General features: G+C 35.2%; 1 protein-coding gene across 2 annotated transcripts in view; it reads left to right on the top strand.

Annotated features, from left to right (window-relative positions):
• The window catches only part of NCAM2 (neural cell adhesion molecule 2), a 273486-nt gene that overhangs the window by 130584 nt on the left and 122521 nt on the right, over positions 1 to 20381 (top strand). For both annotated transcript variants that reach the window (XM_063150025.1, XM_063150026.1), the window contains exons 2-6: positions 6973 to 7047; positions 8016 to 8222; positions 10476 to 10619; positions 14917 to 15054; positions 19377 to 19494. In XM_063150025.1, coding sequence (XP_063006095.1) covers positions 6973 to 7047; positions 8016 to 8222; positions 10476 to 10619; positions 14917 to 15054; positions 19377 to 19494 — 682 coding nt within the window. The remainder of the gene's footprint in view (positions 1 to 6972; positions 7048 to 8015; positions 8223 to 10475; positions 10620 to 14916; positions 15055 to 19376; positions 19495 to 20381) is intronic.

Raw genomic sequence — 20381 nt, 5'->3', positions numbered from 1 at the left:
ATATAAATAGAATTAAAGATATGCATCATGTCATGCCTGACACTTTATAGCTAAACTCCTCCAATGTTTATTGTGCCTTTCACTTGCACAGATTCTAAGTGAATAAATCATATTGATTTTTTTCATTTCTCTATCTATTAATCTTGATTTTTTTTAAGTTTCTAAGCCATGACAAGGAATATTAAATAATCATAAATATTCTTTAGGTATTTTTAAAAGTATATCTAAATATATTTTGGCTTGTAAATCTATATAAAAAAATTTACCCAATTTTACCCAATTGCCCATCTTTTTAGTTTTGAGGAATTGAGCTCCCATTATCAACCTACCTGAAAATCTCAATAGCACCTACAATATTTATGTGTTTATTTCTAAACTGTACTTTGCTTGACTCTTGGGGGAACAGTCGCGAGTAACTTCTGTTTGCGGTTAGTCTTTTGAATGGAATTGTAGCAAGCAGACTGGTTCATACTTGTTTACTGGCTCTGCTCAGATATTAATGGCTTATCTATTTAACTTTTTCTGCTGCAAGTGTCATAGAAAAGAATGTGTAACAGAGGATTTTCTGATTATGATTCAGTATTTGTTGCACAAAACTGGGTTGTGTTGGTGCTCTTTCTTTGCGCATTTCACCCCTGCAACATCTGTTCTGGCCCAGAAGGCAGTTTGAACTTTGTGTGACTTCCAGCTCCTCTCATCAGGGAAAATGACGCTTCAACAGATGTAGGAAATGGATTCATGATGGCACAAAGGCTGTTTTGTCTCACTAAAAATAAAACACTCTGTAATCTAAAAAACAGAAATTGAAGAAGGAATCCATAATAGTTCAAATAAAACCTTAGAACTTTAAATCAGAACTGTGTTCTCTACTGACAAATCCAAATTAAGGCTAATGTGATAAAATGGAAAGTTCATTTATACTGAACTACTTTATTAATTGTGAAACTTTCTGCCAAGCAATTATGAGTGTAACATCTCTCAGTACTGTCATACCATGGAGAAGTGATGCTTTATGATTTCTTAGTAGTCAGCCCACTAGAAAAGTGCAAATAACCAAACTCTTTAGGGTTTAAATTTAATGTTTATTGTCTTTGCAGGTACAGTTTTTCTTTCATATGATTTTATAAAACTTGCAGACAAGTATTAACTGGCCTAATATATCCTTCTTCCATTCAATGGAATTGAATGGAAGAAGGATATATTAGGCCAGTTAATACGCCTTTATTCATAAGAAAAAACTAGGACTACATTGTTTACAGGATATTGGGATATTAGGAAAGAAAGAATAGGAAATTTCGTGTGGTTTATATTAAACTGAAAAAGATGGGAAAAAACCCCCAAAAAGTACATTTAAATGAGTAAATTTAAACATTAAATGAATTGCATTTGAGTAGTCTGTTTGGATTAATTTTTCACTCTAGGTTCTCACGCACATAGAAAAAAATTCTTCTTCAGCATTCTCTTTGTTCCCAAAGGATTGCAAATGCATAAGGTGGTTTTAAATGCTACAAGTCTCACAGACTTTACAAGCTCAACAACAACATCGTCTCATATTCAGGACAGGATAATAGGATTTTTTCCCCATAGATAGTTCACTTGGATATAAGAGAGATCTCAGTATGCGGTAAAATTATATTTTTTTCCTAAGATTTCATTGTGGGTTTGCTGTTTAATGATGATAACTTTAATTACTGTGTCATGATCTATAATGGTCATCTCTTGTGTAATATTTGACTGCATGCCATTCCCTTTTTAAAGGTCTAAAGTGTTGGGGTTTTCTTTATTTATGTGAAAAAACCAATAGTACCTCAGGTGAATTATGATATCTCCAAACATGGTTTCCCTTGGGTCATTCTGCTTCTCAAGTGCAAACAACTTTAAATAGACTTTAATTCAACTGTGTTTTATATTGTTTTTTAATGGAGTTATTCAGAGAAGTGGTATACTGTTCCCAATTTTTTGATTACTCATGGAGATGGCTTAGATCAAACTTTTGTTAATGGAAATGTGACTTTATGGCTTGTTTAATGATTTTTTGGATTTGTATTTCTTACTTTGCTGAATTAGTAGTTAAGAAAGTTTAAACAATTCATATTTTTAAAAAGAACTCTAGCATTTGCCCTAAAATAAAATTTCCTTGAACTGTCTGATACTTAACAAGTTAATTCTATATTTACTAGTTTATGTTTCCTCATTTCAGCTTAGAGGTCCAAAAGGCTCTAAAATACAATTCTAATAAAAAAACCCCACAAAGTATCTTTTCAATGGTGTTTCAAAGTATATTTAAATTATAAATTATCAGAATTTTAGGGGAGAATCAATTTCTTCAAGGGTTGTGTAATTTTCATTCAAATCCCATTCACTTTTATCGGGCATCAGTGCACTTGAACATAATATTCTTGGAATTCTTCATAATAAAGGGTAGAAAGATTAATTGGGTGAGTGGTTGCCCTAGGATTGAATTTGATACCTATTAAAAACATATTAATTTCTTAATGCCAAGGATAATGAAGCCTAGTTTTCTAAGCATATATTAAATAGAAGTTAAATAATTTACCGAAAGCGAAACCACATCACCCAAGTAAGCTTGCTTACTGAATGAAGTCAAAAGAACACCAATAGTGAGAGGTGTGGTTTTTGTCAGAGAACCTACACTAAACAGAATTTGGACCTTCCCAAAGAAAACAGTCCCCTCAGCTGAATCTTGCTGTCTGCTTGTTTTTCTTAGAAGCCAGTGCCAAAACTATCCAAATGGGTGTCTGTAGCTGTCACTGCTTCCCTCAGCTCCATGCTGATCCCAAGTTGTGCCTTGTTTTGTCTTCAGACCTGCATCCTTTCCTTTTTACTGCCTTACCATATGAGAAAAGAATTTGCAGTCCAACAGGTTAAGGAAGACCCCTGTACAGCTGAGTAACGTCTAATGCTTGAAAAATAAATTCAAAAAGTTATTCAGATGTATTGATGTAGCATGAAACTGTTCAACTATGCTGTATGCAATTTATATTGTGGAGACTAGAACAGAATATGATATGTTTTGTTGTTAGTGTCTTTCCAATGCAGGCAAAAGTAAGTGCTTGGGTGGGATTTTTTTTTTTAAGAAATGGAATTAGAAGAAGATGTTGGGTGGGTTTATTAGTTGAAGAAGAGCTTTAATCAATATTTTTTCCAGATTTTTACTAAAATATCCTCTTCTTTACCTTTCTAGTACCTTTTACATCTTTTATATTTATATATTTAAGTGTACATTTGTGTAGTATACACTTTGAACGTGTTGTGATATATTGCTAAGGGACAGTAGAAGCACACATGTGAGTGACTTATTGCTGCAATTTTTGTTATCTCTCAGTGATGGCACCTCACTTCTGTTGCATCTGAGCAGATACCCATGGCAGATTTGTGGCGTTAGTTCTGAAACCCGAGGGCTACTGCTGCTAATGGGACTGATATCAATTAGTCTACTAAATATTGGTCCTTATGAATGCAGTCATCTGTCTCCATGTTTAGCAGTACAAATGGACCTCTCATTACTGTTCTTACTTATCTTCCTTGGTGATTTTTAAAACCATTAAGGAATAATTCAGCAGAATCCTCTTAGTGCATTACAACTGATAATAATTCCTTTATAATGACTGATCAAAAGGGAAGGGATTGGTTGTATCACCTAGTTCCAGTAGTGCTCTTTTATTTTGCTGTGAAATTGGACATGTACCAAAGACTGAGGGAAGCCCCAAACGAATTCACTTTTTCCCAGAACAGCTGTACTACACTGGCATTACACTCCCCAGACTTCTGCTTGAGTAGATCTTTTACATCTTGCCTTTTTTTCATTTTTTTTCTGAATAGGCAGTTAGGTGATATTCTTGGAAACATGGGAAGAGAAAGCAGTTTTTCTATCTATCAAGATCTATCAAGGAGGTACTATTTATTTCTGGGCTTAGTTTAACATAGGTAGCACCTCTACTAAATATTTGCAATATCTCCACTGATCTGATAAAATAAGCATTCAGCTGTGTAATTAAAGAGATTCACAACAGCCTGATGCAAAGAACTCAATTTTTTTATTAATCCATTAGTTAGAGTACAGTAATAATTTGAGTTGTGACTACATTTCTGCCATCTTCATCACAGCTTATACTATCTGTAGCTCTTGAGACAGATTCAGAATACAGTGACATTTTCTGAATGTGTTGTCTCTTTGCAATATTTTGCTTTCATTAAGTAACAAATGAGTATTCTCCTAGCTTCATTTGCCTGACTACTAAAAAGCAGAGATTTCTAGATTAATAACTTGAGCAATATTTTTACTTTTAGGTTGCAAGAAGCAATATTTTTTTAATTACATCAAACAGAGGAAATGGTGATGCTGGGAAAATGGGACAGATGGTTTTATATTTTTCTATTTTGTGAATATTAAAATACCATATGTATTAAAGTACCATATGTAGAAAAAAAATATTTCCTCTTGGTTTCAGAGATGTAGCTAGAATCTCCACAGAGTTTATGTAGTTACACTCATGCTAAGAAATTTAATTGGATTTGAGACCTCTGCCAAAGCTGTGTTGCAATCTCAAATATCTATTTAATTTTTGAACGGAAAATATTCTCTTGCTTTTACACCTCTCATCATGCCACCTCTTTCTTTCTACCTAACATGCATTACCTAATCTATTGCATTTATATAGTTTGACATCAGTTATTGGAATTAAGAAATGCAATTATCCTTGAAGCAACCCTGCTGAAATATATATTTCATATATATTTCCCTGCTAACATATATATTTCTGGAGCAAATGTAAAAGACTGCTCTTTAAAAGAATACGGTATCAGAAAAATGGTGACGTAGAATGTGACATGAAATAAATATCTAAGCTCTTCAAGTTCCCCCATGGCTGTATTTATTAGTACCTTGTTTTCCACCAGCAATTATAGGTCTTGAGGCTATAGTAAAGCTTTACCTGACAGTTAAATAAAGAAATGAGGCTTGGAGTAGCCTCTTGGATGATTGATTACTCCTTGATTCTTATTACAACAAAATTTAAACTTTGTGTTAAACTCGTTTCCTTTCTTACACATCAGTTCTGCTTCTGCTTTTGGTACCATGGGTGTAAAGAGCAGAGATGACAACGAGCCAACTCTTCCTCTGTCAGGGCTCTGTGTGTCCCAAAGGAGCCTTCACCGTGCTCCTCATTGTTGCACTGGAAATTCCACTACTCCCTCCTCTGTAGTAATAGATTCAACATTTTTACAGTCCCCTTCTGCTTCTTTCTGGACTAGGCAGTCCTGCTGTCTTCCTGGTTGTCTTTATGGGCTGAGAATTTTTGATTTTAGCAGAGTGCACACTGATATTTATTTTTGCCTGAGGCAGGATATGTTCTTTGTGGCTTTTTACTCTTTTTTTTTACTCTTTTGTTTTTTTCTTGTGTTTTTTTTTTTTTTTTCTTAGCTCTTCTCTTATGGGAACAGGATAAAAAATATTAATATTCCCTTAAAAAAATCAATTAATTATGATCTCCTTAGGAAAAGCACTCACAATTCAGGAAATCTCATGAAAAATGTTATGTGCTTTATAGGTATCTGATGTTTAATTTTTCTGTTTGTTTGTGGGGAATTTTTGTGGAAAATACCCAGTTCTGTTAAGTTTAGGTTGGGAAACTGATACTGACCTAATCTTCAGTTTTCTTTGCCTTTTTTCGAGTAGCTTTTGATATGACTATTGGAACAAAAAATTTGCATCTAGTCTAATTCTTGCTTATTAAGCCTAATTACATAAAAGTTAATAGCAAATCTATTTTACTGCACTTTTCTCTTAATATTAAATTAATATGTATGGATAGTACTTTCCTGATAGCTTTTCTGTGCTCAGCTTTTCTTGAATTTTTCCTATAAACAGAACTGAATAGCTGTGGGTTTTAGCAAGTTTTGAAGTTATATTTATGGGTAAAATTTGTCACATAAAAAAAAAGCTAGAGACTTATGGAAAACACCTCTCTACCTCTTTCCCAGACTCCAGATACCAGTCCCTCCTATTCCTGGCCTTCACTCACCTCATTACCACCACCCATGCAGGTACCAATCCATTCAGTGAGGTGATGGATAATGCAGAGGGCTGGGCTGAGGACACAGTGGTTCCTTTCTGTCATTCCTTCCTTTTCACTCTTTTCTTCCACAGCTCCTTCTGCCTAACTCATTTCCTTCTTTTTATTGTGGATAATCACAGTCCTTTCAGGATGTGTTTGCTCTCTCATGGGCTCATGCGTTGGCCAGAGTCCTGGAGTGTTGCCAATTGTGCCATGGAGCACCTCTTATCACTTTGGCCCTCTTGTCTCTCTCTCTGGTGTTCTGAGAGGTGCTCCAACCTCCTTCAGCCCTCTCAGTTGTGTCCTGCAGTGGCTCCATCATGACCCAGCTGGAACTGCCTGTATCTGTCACAGCACAACCTCTGAACTCCCTCCCCTGCAACCAGCCCCACTAACAAAACCCTGCTTTTTATATCCAATGCACTCAAATATGAGACTATTCTGGGAGGGAAAGCCAAAAGCCTTGACAGAGTCAAGGTAATTTCCACCCAATGTTCTTCTCTTGTACACAAAATTTAGAAATTTATCCTAGTAGATGGTGGAGTTAGTCAGGCATGATTTACCCTTGTTCTCTGTGTGACCAATCAGTTTTTTCTCATTTAATTTCTAGTTTTATGTTCATGTATATTTCTATCAAATTTTATTTTTTTTCCCTCTTGTTTAATTTTGTCCTCAGGTTTGGGACATAAGGCTGTCATCGTGTAGCATCCTTATTTAGATTGTTTTCTCTATCTCAATATCTACTTTTGCTCTAAACATAAAAATGTCTAGTTAAAATTTCATATTTGTAGAACAGGTTCAATATATAGAATGAAAGCAATAAAAAACCTGCCAATATAAGATTTAAACTGATAAATTCCCAAATTTAATTTACAATCTACTTTATATTTTTCAGCTTTACTTCAAGTAACAATTTCACTTAGCAAAGTTGAACTCAGTGTGGGTGAATCCAAGTTCTTCACATGCACAGGTATGTATTAATTTAATTTTAAGGTATGTAATTTGTGTTAAATTTTGAAATTTTAATATATTAGTAGTAAGTAGTTGTTTCACAATATTAAATTAATATATTGTTGTACATTCCCATTGACTTGTGAGAACTGTGACAAATACTAGGACTTCACTGGCTTCACATTTCCAGTCTAGGATCTCTTAATTTCACACACTGAATCAATTTGAATTCTCTGTATCAGTACAAGTAGTTTATATCTGTTAGGACGTTTTTGTAGTTGAAAATTGTCACTTATTTAAACTAAAGAATTAAATCCTCTCCAACCTAATGAGACATCTAAGGAGATTTTTTTTTCTGGTGAGGCAGTAATCAGTCAGGAGAATGAGAATTTGCATTTTCAGCTGATTGATATGGATCCTTGATGGTGCTGAGTTGAGATATTCCATTGGCAGTGACACATGGCCTGACTACACTGTCACTGTGATTACCAGGTGACCTGACCTGCTAATCCAGTCACTGTCAGCCTGTTTCTTTCCTATAAGACTTTATACTTTTCTGTGGTTTTTCTCCCCTCTTGAAATCCTTTAGCTGCTATTTACCCTGTCTCAAAGACTGTACATCTGCCTGCAGTTTTGTCCTGCTTGTCTTTCTTACAACTGGCATAATTTAGCAATTAGCTGACATTGCAGAATCACTTAGGTGGAAAAGACCTCCAAGACTCTCAAGTCTAAGATTTGACTGATCACAAATTTGACAACTAGAGCATGGCACTGAGTGCCATATCCAGTCATCCCTTGAGCACCTCCAGGGTGATTCCACCATCTTCCTGGGTAGCCAGTGCTTGACAACCCTTTCCATGAAAAATTTCTTCCTGGATTAATTTTCAATTCCTGACACTGCACAGACTGTGCATTGCGTAGGCATACGCGTTGCACGACGTCCCTTCTAAATGTCTAAATTTGCATCGTTTTTGGTTTTGTTTGTAGCCATTGGTGAGCCTGAGACCATAGATTGGTACAACCCCCAGGGAGAGAAGATTGTTTCCAGTCAGAGGGTGGTTGTTCAGAAGGAAGGCATCCGCTCACGCCTCACCATTTACAACGCAAACATAGAAGATGCTGGCATATACCGGTGCCAAGCAACAGATGCTAAAGGACAAACTCAAGAAGCTACTGTGGTTTTGGAGATCTATCGTAAGTAAAATACCATCAGTTGACAAATAAAAGATTCTGTTTTAAAAGACACTCGCATAGAGAAAGTAAAGCCTCTCAAAATATCATCCCAAGCTCTGAATTTTATCTTCCAAATAATTGAATCTCGTGTAGTTTAGTAAGTAGACATTAAGAAAAATTATTTGAATTAATTGGAGGGCCACTTATAACTACTGTAGATTGCTTTTCTCCTCTATTTTAGAATGCCATCTTATGAGGGTGCACTGTCTGCCCCTCAAAGAAATTAGAAAATAGGAGGAAAAAAGTAGATCAGTATCATTCGTATTACAAGTGTGTGTACAGTTTACAAACTACAAAATATTACAAATATGTGCATAAATAAAAGTGCAGGAAGTGCAATATATGACTTTAAAAAATGGATTTTTTACTGAATTGTTATTTTAATCTCTGTCTTTTGCTATTCTTGGCCTTACGAATGAGTTTTGACATAAGCCATTGAAACTCAGTGTGATAAATAACCAAAATGGATTTCAATTGCAAGCAACAATTTGAAAAGAATATTTGAAAAATAAATGCATTCTATTGTAGTATGACATTCTTTGAGAGATTTAAGTAGTTTTTTTCTCAGTGTTGAATTACTACATTGTATGACATTCTTTAGATCAATCAAAAGTACCTAAAAGCTGTGCATTAAACAAGCAGTGAAGATGTGAGGCAAGGTCTTTGTTGGTGAAAGATGATGCATGTGCCAGCAGCCCATCACATGAGTTAGGATCTAAGTTCATTGGAGAACAGTTTTTTTTTAAATGTGAAGGAATTACAATGAGACAAAAAGTACAGAGTAGAGTGGTAAAGCACTGCTTCTGAGAGGTACAGATAGCTCAGATAACAAAAGACATAGATTAAAAAAGAAGATGAAAAAAAAAATCTTCTGATTAAACAACCGATAAAAGAGTGGTAGCAGTTAGAAGTGATTACATGGTGGCTTGAAATCTCACAAATCAAAGGATTTTGATTTTTCAGGAATTCATTTGTATGCATAAAACTGTCAGTTACTCCATTAGCAGAATGCTGAGAAAAGTAGAAATCTTTAGAAGCATTTGCATGTGTTAATTTTAATAATTCTGAGGTCAGACAAACCCGCAAACCTACACAAGTAATGTTAAGGTTTGTGGGAACAGACACGTAAAATTTCCTTATTTGTATTTGTGATGTAAGAAAAAAGCAGGGTAGCTTGTTGGTAGTCTTAGGGCCTGGTTTTTAGGACTCTCAGATGTCTGTGAGAGGTTTTTTCTGACTTCATATGAATATATATGAGACGTGTAGCAATAAAACTGTTCTCCCTCTGCTCTGGATTATTTGAGCCTGCACTCATATCTACACAAAACAACAGAGATGAAGATGCATCTCTGGCATAAGCTCCCCAAATTTTACTCTGAAATGTAATTGGCCATCTTTGACCTGAGAGAACATAGGTTGGTTTGTTTATTCTGTGTGCAAGAATTCTTCCAGAATTTTTTTTCTTTTTGCGTGTTAGTCACCTGCATTACATCTTATATGAGATCAAAGATTAATAGCATCTTGGACTTCTAAACCTACTGGATTTATTCGACACATGGAAAATCAAATATAATTTGTTTATTTGAGATTGGAAGAATTAAAAGCCTCAGCAGACCTAAAACAATCTTGTTAATTCCTAAAAATAATGATAAAATTTCTTTTGACCTAATAGTCATAATAGACCTAATAGGTTCTCACTGGCCTTTTAATGTTGTATTTTACTCAGCTGCTGTTTTTTGCAGTGATGCAAATATTCCGCTTTTCTCATGAGAATTTCCCAAATTTTAATGGTTTTATGGAAGAATTAAGAGAATAAAAACATGAGTTTTTAATTCAATAACAGAATAATGATGAATAAAACCCACAAGAGAGTAAATAGACTATCAACATGAATATATAAACCTCTAAGATGTAGAATTTAAAAACTGTGTTCTGGAACATTGAAAACAATGAAAATATGTTTATAAAACCTGCAGAATGTATATAAATAAACAGCATTTTGCATAATACAAAAGGATTGTAAAGTAATTTTTACAGGCAGAGTCCAGGATGATTTGAGTCTGATGTGGGAAAATTGTTATGGAAATAATTCTGTACTGTCACAATAAGCAGATTTAATAGTGGTGTTTATCTTGTTATTAAATATAATTTAATGTTATGTTAAGACTCTTACTGTATTGTGTTTTCTTTTTTTATTTTTTATTTACTTTCCAGAAAAGCTCACTTTTCGGGACATAGTGTCTCCACAAGAGTTCAGGCAGGGGGAAGATGCAGAAGTTGTGTGCCGTGTTACGAGTTCACCCGCTCCCATTGTCAGCTGGTTGTATCGCAATGAGGAAGTCACAACTATTGCTGACAGTTAGTATTTTGGTAACTCTTTCAGTTATACATTCCAATTAATATTAAAACATTATTTAAAAAAAAAGGTCTTTTTAAAGTCCTAGTGGACTTTATGATGGATTTTAATGGGGGGTTTTGATTAGCCCGTCAGCTTAAATGTAATTTTACCAGGTTCTGTGATCTGTAGAGAATCTGTGTACATGGTTTCCCCCATGTGTCTTTTTCCCAATGGGAATTTTGCCTAGGTGTAGCATGAGTTTCCAAATTCCCAAAAGATTGCTGGGAGCTCCCTCACAGGATCTCTTCCTGGTGTGCCTGGTCTGTAGGAGCTGAACACGTTTAAAACACACAGAGATAAACTTCACTGCAGACCAAGCTGTGATACTGACCTTATGCAGCCCTGAGTTTGGGATACTTGCCCAGTTGCTCAGAGAATTCCAGGTGGAGAGGTATTTTGCATCATTGTGAGAGTTTACTTGTTACCCTCTGAGTTACAAGTAAGTGGGATATAAGTAATCTGCTGAGGCAGGACTGAAAAAGATTGGCTTAAGATAAATCTCACTTTCCCCAAGTTCTAAGTCTCTAGAGAGGCAATTACCTAGGCAAACAGTAGTTTTTCTATTTACCCCCCACAAAAGCTTTGAATCATTTTTTTCAGTGCTGTCTCAATCTTTGCCAAAACAGGAATTTTTTACGTTTTCTGGAAATTAAACTAACATTGTCCATTAATCAGGTTTTCTAATTTCCCATCAGTTTTTCTCTCTGCATGTAATGAAACTCAGAGTACCAACACATGTTTAAAATTCTTACTCTATCAAAATTTATTGTTTTTCTTTATTTCAAAATGAAAATGAAAAGTTTTTTGGGGGCTTTATGAAGTCAAACAAGCAAATGTGGAACAGTTGTTCGGGGGGGGAAAAAAAAAGCTTGGTTGATACTGGTGGATCGAGTCTTTGGTTCCTCTCCATTGGGAAAGAAAGTTTTGATTAACTTTCAATATTTTAGTCAACAGCTCTTCAGTAATGTCCTACTATTAGCCAGTATTTTATTGGACATTCTGGCTCAAAGCCTGGTACACATACAGCAAAATTTAAAAACCATGAGCCAAAAACTCCTCCAGATTGGGTTGAGTGACACTGGAAAGACAGAAGCCCTTCTTGTCAGCCACACCACTTAACATGTGAAATGACTGAAGGGGGAGGTCATGCAATTGACTGTTCTAAATCAGGCGTTTGAAATTGAGTTGAGGGAATTGAGTCTCAAAAATGCAGTGATGATCTGGAGTAGTGTAATGCCCAGTTATTCCAGATTCACCAACTCAAATCTGCTTAGTAAAGGGCACAATTTTATCAAGATATCCACGGCACAATGAACTTCGGGTATACTCGTGGGAATATCTACTGCCGTATCTATTTTTCTACAATGAAATTTGAAAAGCTATGCAGCCAACATTTAGTTTTTGTTTCCTGATACTAAATGAACCCTCATTTTTTCACTGTTTTATAAAAATGGAGATCACCTCCAGCCCTTCTGTTCATCTCACACATCGCATGTCTATGGTAAAAAAACCCTCAAAAAACCAACGAAAAGAGGTTTACCAATGCTTAAAGGTTTAAAGAGGGACCGGATCTCCCCGTTTCAAAATATTTGGAGGCATGGTTCTGTGTAGGTAATTGTGTAGGAGTAGAACAGGAAAAGATATATTTTGTTTCAGGTATCGTATGAAATGGCCTTAATATTCAAGCTGGACTTTTAACAAACCAGACATAATTAGCGTAAATATGTTGATGATGTTAATGTCCTATAAAATTCTATCAGGTGAAGCATGATTTTCTTTTTTTTTTTTTTTTTTTCATTTCTCTCTTCATTTTATGGTAAAATTCTTGCTACTAGTAGAGAAGTCATTTGTTTGATAGTTAAAAGTGAAAGTTAAATGCTCAATCTCATCATCCTCCTATATTGAAAGGTGTAAAATAGAACAAGAACAACGGCTGAATAACAGGGGTTCATGTTCTTCAAAACCCACATTCAGTGAATTGCAGGAAGTCATTCTCCTCAGAAGAATGCATTAATATTGACTAGTTTTGCTGGGTTTACCTTGGTGAGCTCCCAGGCAGCCACCCAGCCTTTCTCTCGCTCACCCTCCTCAAGAGGCTGACCTTGGCTGGATATCAGCTGTCACCAAAGCTGCTCAATCACCTCCTCTGAAACTGGACAGGAGAGGGAGAATATAATAATGGGCTTATGGATTGAGATAAGGAAATGGAGAAATCACTTGCCAATTGCCCTCATGTGCAAAACTGATTTGACTAAAGGAAAATATAATTACCAACATAATCAGAGTAGAATAGTGAGAAATAAAAGTCTCAAATTTCACCTTTTCCTCATACCTTCTTTCTTCTCAGGCTTAACATGATTCCAAACATTTTCTCCTGCTGCTCCTTCCTCCGCAGGGGAGGACTATTCATGTTCTTCTCCTGCTCCAGTGTGGGGACACCTCCACATTGCTTCAGCAATGTTTCCGACAGCCTGCAGTTCTTCTAGAACCATTTCAGTATGGGCATCCCAGCCCTGGCACGAAACATGCTTTGGCATGGGTTCCTCTCTCCATGGGTTCCTCTCTCCATGGGTTCACATATCCTGGCAAGGAGCCTGCTCCAGCACAAATTTCTCACAGGGTCACAGCCTCCTTCAGGCATCCACCTGGTCTGACCAGGTCATCCAGGGGCTGCAGGTGGATCTCTGCTCCCCTGTGGACCTGATGGGCTGCAGGGGCACAGCCGTGTCTCTCTGGTGTGCACCATGGCCTGCCAGGGAATCTCTGCTCTGGCACCTCCTCTTCCTCCTTCTTCACTGACCTGGGAGTCTGCAGGGTGGCTGGGTGGCTCTGCTCAAGTCTTCTCATTCCTCTCTTGGCTGTAATTCCTTTTGCACATTAATCTCCCCTTTCTTAAATCAGTTATCCCTGAGCTGTTGACGGCCTCAGCCAGGGGCAGCTCCTTCTTAGAGCCTGCTGGCAGTGGCTCTGTATGACATGGGTGAAACTTCTAGAAGCTTCTCAAAGAAGCCACTTCTGTATCCCCAAAAAGTCTTGCCAAAAGAAAACTAAAGACAACAAGATTATGGGAGAAAATGAGACAAAAATTGTGCTGAGATTAAGGCAGGGAGAACACTCACCGCCATTAGCAAAATGGGTTTGACGGAGGGGAAAATTAATTAAATTTATTGCAAGTTAAATAGCATTGAATGGTGAAACACAATGACAAAATTAAAGCAACATCTCCGCTCTCCTTTTTCTCTGAATTCACTCTTTCATTGCTGACTCCTCTACCTCACCCACCCCAAGGAATGCAGGGAGACTGGGGAATGGGGCCTGTGGTCAGTCTGTGACATTTCCAGTGTGGATCCTTTCTCTGGGTTGTAGTTCATGATGAATTTGCTGTAGCATAGAATCTTCCATGGATTACAAAGGAAATATCTGATCCTTGAGGCCAACAGATCAACACATAAACCCAATACACTAGTTCAGAGAGAAGGGAGAGGAAAAATTAAATTCAGGTCCAGTTTACTCCTGAAGATTATAATTTTGCTGCTGCATGTGCAGAAAAGTGTATACGTGGTTTTCTTTCAGAGCCTGATTTTACAGTGTACTTCAGCTCCTCAAAATGTCTACTGAATTTCAGTTTATGCTGGCCTTTGCAGAAGATAGAGAGCTTTCTTTTTTTGGGTTATGTCTTTGTTGCCATTTCTGTGAAGTGTTAGAGTGTGAAATATATCATTGGTGAAATATATGATTGACCAAGAGTGAATGAAGAAAGGAACAGGAGGAGGGAAGGAGGGCAAGCAAGCTGAAAATCATTAAACATTGGGCTGTAGAAAGGGCGCAAAGACATATAGTCTAGATAGAGAGGGAAACAGCATTTTGTTGCTCATTTTATTAAAAATTGCTCAATTTAATTTTTGAGTCTTTTTTTTTCCATCTAATCTTTTTTGTTATTCTGTGTAAATGCTCACGAGTATTCCACTCATTTTGCAATAACTTATTATTTAACTTACAGTTGATTACTCCTTGAAGTAAGTAGGAAATGATGAATAGAAAGTCCAGATTGAATTCTAGGAATTTCAATGTGATTGGGAATGAAGAAACCCCAAACTTCTCAGCCTACATTTTCTTTTTAAATGTACAAATGTTTTGTCAATGAGTATTCTGACTGTACAGAGAAAATATTTAAACATTCATAATTTAAGTTAGTCTTCCTCATGTTGTCTTGATTTATTTGAGTTATGCCACTTGATCTCTTATTTTTCTTTCTAGATCGATTTGCGATATTAGCAAACAATAATCTCCAAATTCTCAAGATCAATAAAAGTGATGAAGGAGTTTACAGATGTGAAGGAAGAGTGGAAGCAAGAGGAGAAATTGACTTTCGGGACATAATTGTTATTGTGAACGGTAAGGAATAAAGTTGACAAATTAACTTCTTGCTTTTTTTGATTATTATGGCCTATTTCAACATACATCAACTTCTAAAAAAACCCTATTAAACTGGTTAATATAATTGTCACATCTGTTTAGTATTGGTTTCCTATAAGTGTAATTCCTTAGTATTAAAAAAAAACAAACAACCTACTGTACTGTGTAAATAGAATTCATTACATTTCATAATATCAGTAAATATAAACATGTAAATCATATTATAGTAATAATAATGGATCATTAATATTCATTATTTACAGAACAATAATTATTTCAAGACTTTAATTTCAGATTCTTCTAGTTCAGGTCAGTCTTTTTTCAGTGTTTTTGTCATTTACTCTTAAAAAACACACTTGATTTTTCATAATTATTCACTTTCGCTGTGTAATATACTCTATGAGCTGTCCCAAAACTCACAGATACATTTTATTAACAGCATTAATTACAGATTTTTTCAAATTTTATTTTTGTGAGGAATAAAATATGTGAGGAGTTTCCTGAAAATTTGCATTATACATTTTATTAGTTTATAATAGACCTCTAAGAGGGAAAATCAATGAATTGAGACAAGAGGGAGCATTTAACTCAACCTCTCTTAAACTCTGCACTGACCTGGTGAAAGATAACTATCTCTTCATATATTGCCTGGAAAGGACACTGTTCATAAAGGGCATTTTTTATCTCTGCAGTCTGTTTAATGTCAGATTTCCAGTGAAATCTTCCACAGTGTGTCTTAGGTTCAGAGCTTTAAATGCTGTGCCCTTGACTGGTCCTTCCCAGCAAACCCCAGCAAACACAAATCATTATGTGAGGTGAAGGCACAGCCAGTTTCAGCAGGAGGAGCAGATTCTGCCACAGGTAATTCTTAGTCAAGCAGCAACATCTGAGGCAGAATTCTCTAGATTGTTGTGGGTGGTACATTCTGGTGCTGCATTACCACAATTCCTGGTTATGTATAATTCCAACAGTGCATCAGGTAGCATTTAAAATGCCAAATGAGATTTTACTCTGCTTCTATTTATGTACAGGGATATGAATCCACCTTCTGATTACCTTTCATCTCTATTTTTATGCAGTTGAGCTGAGAGAGTCTGTACTTAACCTAAAACATTGGTTTGCAAATAATGGTCTGACTTCACATCATTTTTTGCTGAATTAAAAAAAAAAAAATCTGGTCGATCTTATATTTATTATGACTCTAGGCAAGAATTTTAATGCTCATCCCTAAACTTCAGTCTTGGGAGGAGAAGGAGCTGCCAAATAAGTGATTATGACATGGTTGGTCATGTAGAGTGACATCAATTAAGATCTATTTCCTGCTTCATTTATAGTAATAAATAGGTTTGCCTACATGAAGTTGAAGGGATAAAATTTGATCCAAAAAAGCTTTTAGAGTAATATTAAAATGCAGAAAAAAAATTCTAGTGTTTTAATATTAAAATGCAGAAAAAAAGGAAAAAAAAAAAAAAGATAAAAATAATAGAAAAAGAAAAGAATCAGTGATCAGTATATAGGCCACCAAAAGCTACATAGCCATATATCCAGTGCATCTCCTTTTCCAAAAGAGAAATAAAAAAATACTTACTTTGAAGGATAATCTAAGCTTGCGATAAAAAGAAAATATCATCATGAAAGTATATGTATGAAAAAGTTTTTCAACTTTAGAGCTTTATTGAGCTTTATTTCCTCATCTTGCTACAGTCACTGTAGAATCTACAGGAATTTGCAAAATATATGCTAAAAATATTTCTATAATAAGAATGAGGTGAATTGGAAGGGACCCACAAGGAGCATTGAGTCAATGAAAAAGTTGTCCTGGTTTCAATTAAACCAGGATAGAAGCATGTAAGGTCTCCAAAGCAGGATAAACTGTAACAAAAGAGCTCAGGGGTACTTTTTGAAATCTGGCAACCATACTAATTATAGTAGTTCATTTTTTAAAGTAAAGTTTGCATATGAATAGTTTTCAAATTTACTCTAAAATAATTGAATCTTGCAGCAAAGTCTGATATCAGGGTAATTTCTAATGTATGGAAATCCTTGGAGGGTTATAATGGGTAAGAAATTGACAGCTGGATTATCTCTTAGAAATCTAATGTTTATGTTTCTTTTCTACTTTCAACACTAAAATTATTGTGACTTTTCTTTTCTAGTTGTATTTACAATGCGATCTGAATGTCATGATTTTCTGTGATTGCAAATAGGTGATATAGAGGAGAATAAAAAAAATCAAGTCCTCCTGTAAACAAAAGTTTCTTTTACTTGTTCTTTTGTCTCTCTTTGTTTTTTCTTATTCTATTCTTCTGTTTTTTAATAATTTTTCTCTAATATACCACTTAGATTTACTTTTTACTATCTGAAAAGTTCCATAAATTAGTCATCCTGATCTCAGTGAAGTTAATGAAAGAGAGCTATTTACACAATTATATGAGACTGAATTATGCCCCTCTGCTTTAAATATGAAATGAGAGAGACTTACCAGTATACCTTCATTTCACTTTTCCTCTTGTAGCTTTACACTTTAGATATAACCTATGTACATACGAGCATGAAAACAGATTTATTCCTTGAAAAATTATGAGGAAAATAAAATTTTACTTTTCAAATGAGAAAATAATATTTCATTTTATTGTCATTGCAGTATCTCTTGGAAGATTGAAGCACTTAGTAATTACTTAAGTAATGCACTGAACAGTCCTGTAGTTCTTAGTGATGAACAGTGAAGATCCTGTTACTTATAGCAAAGAATTATCTCCTCATGTTCCCAACTATTTTCAAGGTCCAGGCATTACAATGCACTGCAAAATAGCTAGAAAGCGTTAAAAGCTTTCTAAGTAGGATTATGGGATTTTTTTTTTATTGGAGATGGATAAATTCCCATTGCACAGCAGAAGGGTTTTGTGTGCTGAGTAATGGCCCATGCAATTTCAGATAGGAAAGAAGTGATCTGTGAAACACTGTGAAACACACCATTAAAAAGTGTGAAAAGTACATAAAAACACACAATTACTTATCATTGATAATTCTGGTACATGATTTTATATTAATTTGATATATTTAAGATTCAGAAATGAAAAGGCTTCTGAAATATTCAGTAGAGAGCCACAACAGTTGGTTTTCAAGAGTGGGTGATAAAAATCTGGTGAAATGCAATGGAACACTAAAAACAAATTCATTGGGGTTGCCTGTTTCATCTTTTCACTAGTAAAGAGTAAAGATAAAAAGGATAGCTGAGTCACTCTGTCATCTCCCAGGATTTTCTTGATAGCTGACCTTTATTTTGTGAAGCCCTAATCTTTTCCCTTTCCTCTCACTTTCTGTGGTATTCATTCTTCTCCATATACCAGCTCTCATCTAATCTGCTTGGATTGTTTTTATTTGTATGTTTCATAGAATCAGAGAATAGTTTGGATTGGAGGGACTTTAAAGACCATCTAGTTTCAAACACCTGCTGTGGGCAGGGACACCTGCTGCACCCAGTTCCTCAGACCTCCATCCAATCTGGCCTTGAACGCTTCCTATTTGCATGTTAATTAATAGAAGAGGATATGTAAACAAATATGTTAAATATCACCCTGTGAGTTGTTCTGCCTCCAATATTATTGCTATTTTATCGGTTGGGTAGAGGTTCTTTGTGAACCCTTATGATTTTATAACAGTTAAAAATGCTATTATTTGATTATTATTAATGTTATAAATGTTATTTTTTTATAATGATTTCATCCCATCAAGAACAGAAAACATTTGTCGCTTTTAGAACAAAATTAAATTCTTGGAAAACAAATAGATTTCATCCATTGGTTGCACATTGCATTGGTGCATCCATTGCATTGCATTTGGCCTTTGGAAGCTGATGACATTCCTGGCTGGGAAGTATGCTGAAGCTCAGTAAAATGATTGAATGTGCATAATCAAGGCTCCTGTATACTGATCCCTCTTTTAGAAACACTGTCTAACATCAGGACACAGATTTATATCTTATGTGTGTATTGACTTATACATGTTAGGTGTAATTTTAGTCATCATAGAATGTTCTTTAAGAAAATTGAAGAACTGCTGGAAAAGGTTTCCAAAAATTCATTCCATTAAAAATGAAAGTTATAAATGTCTTAATAATATTAAAAATCTTTAATTTTAGAAAAGTGAAGAAATATTACTAACAATAATTCACATGGTAACTTGATCCCTAATTGCAATCCCAAATTCCCAAATTAGCAAAGGATCCTGCATTTTGAATTTCACCAGGAATACCTAATATGTTATTTTTCATTCATTGGACATAATGTTTTATTTTTCAGTGCCCCCTACTATCATTCTGCTGCAGAAGTCCTTCAATGCCACGGCAGATCGAGGAGAGGCAGTAACTCTGTTCTGCAGAGCCACTGGATCGCCTCCCCCTGAGATCTCTTGGTACAGGTGAGTTCAGCCCAGGTCTCCACATCAGAGCACATTGTCTTAATGTGTCCTGATCTTCTAGCACAGTCCATTAAGCTGTGCAACCTTAATTTCTCCACTGAATTCTAAGAGAATTTTCTGTCCATTTCTATTCTCATTGCTAAGGCTGGATTAAGCATTAATGTGTGAACAGGCTCAGACAAACTCAATTGCACTCAGGTTGGCAGCGAGGTAAATGCAAAAAGTACCAAAAATACCATATTGCCATTATTTCTTCATGTGTGAGTGGAAAAGAAATAAGTTCATATCTCAAAAACAGTACAACAAAAATCTAACAACGACTTCTGCACATAAATGCATAGATACACATTTATCCAGTAAATAAATATCCAGTAAAGGTCAACAATAAAAAAAAGGTAACACTTTCCACATTTGTAAAAATAGATTTTAACCTTAACTCTCTATTTCAATGAGATTCGGAAAGAGGTACAAATTTAGACACTTGTTGGACCCAGGAATGTGTCATTGAATAAGTTTTAGTGTAATTTAATATAATTTTATCAACACAAAATACTTTGAAAATGGAATTGCTTTTAAATCTCCTGTGTGTTTTTTTCATTATATCAATGACATGAGCATAGTATAGCTATGCCATTTGGGAACACTTACCATACAACATTTGTAAAAATTTAAATATCTATTTACTCTGTGTTCTTTCAGTTTCAACAAAGATATGCATCATTTCTGGAATGTAAAGTATCTCAATATATCAAACCAGTGCACATTTCTATTTTAGACCTGAATAATTTGCATCTACTTATATTATTTCAAGTGGATTAAAAGGTCATCCCATTTTCAAAATGGGCATAGAAGTGATTTTCATCAATTCTTCACCTCCTTTGGAACAT

This window comes from Melospiza melodia, chromosome 2, assembly GCF_035770615.1.
Source record: "Melospiza melodia melodia isolate bMelMel2 chromosome 2, bMelMel2.pri, whole genome shotgun sequence".
In the NCBI taxonomy this organism is placed as follows: Eukaryota; Metazoa; Chordata; class Aves; order Passeriformes; family Passerellidae; genus Melospiza; species Melospiza melodia.
Note: the sequence above shows the minus strand (reverse complement) of the source record. Positions and strands in the feature narration are given on the sequence as shown.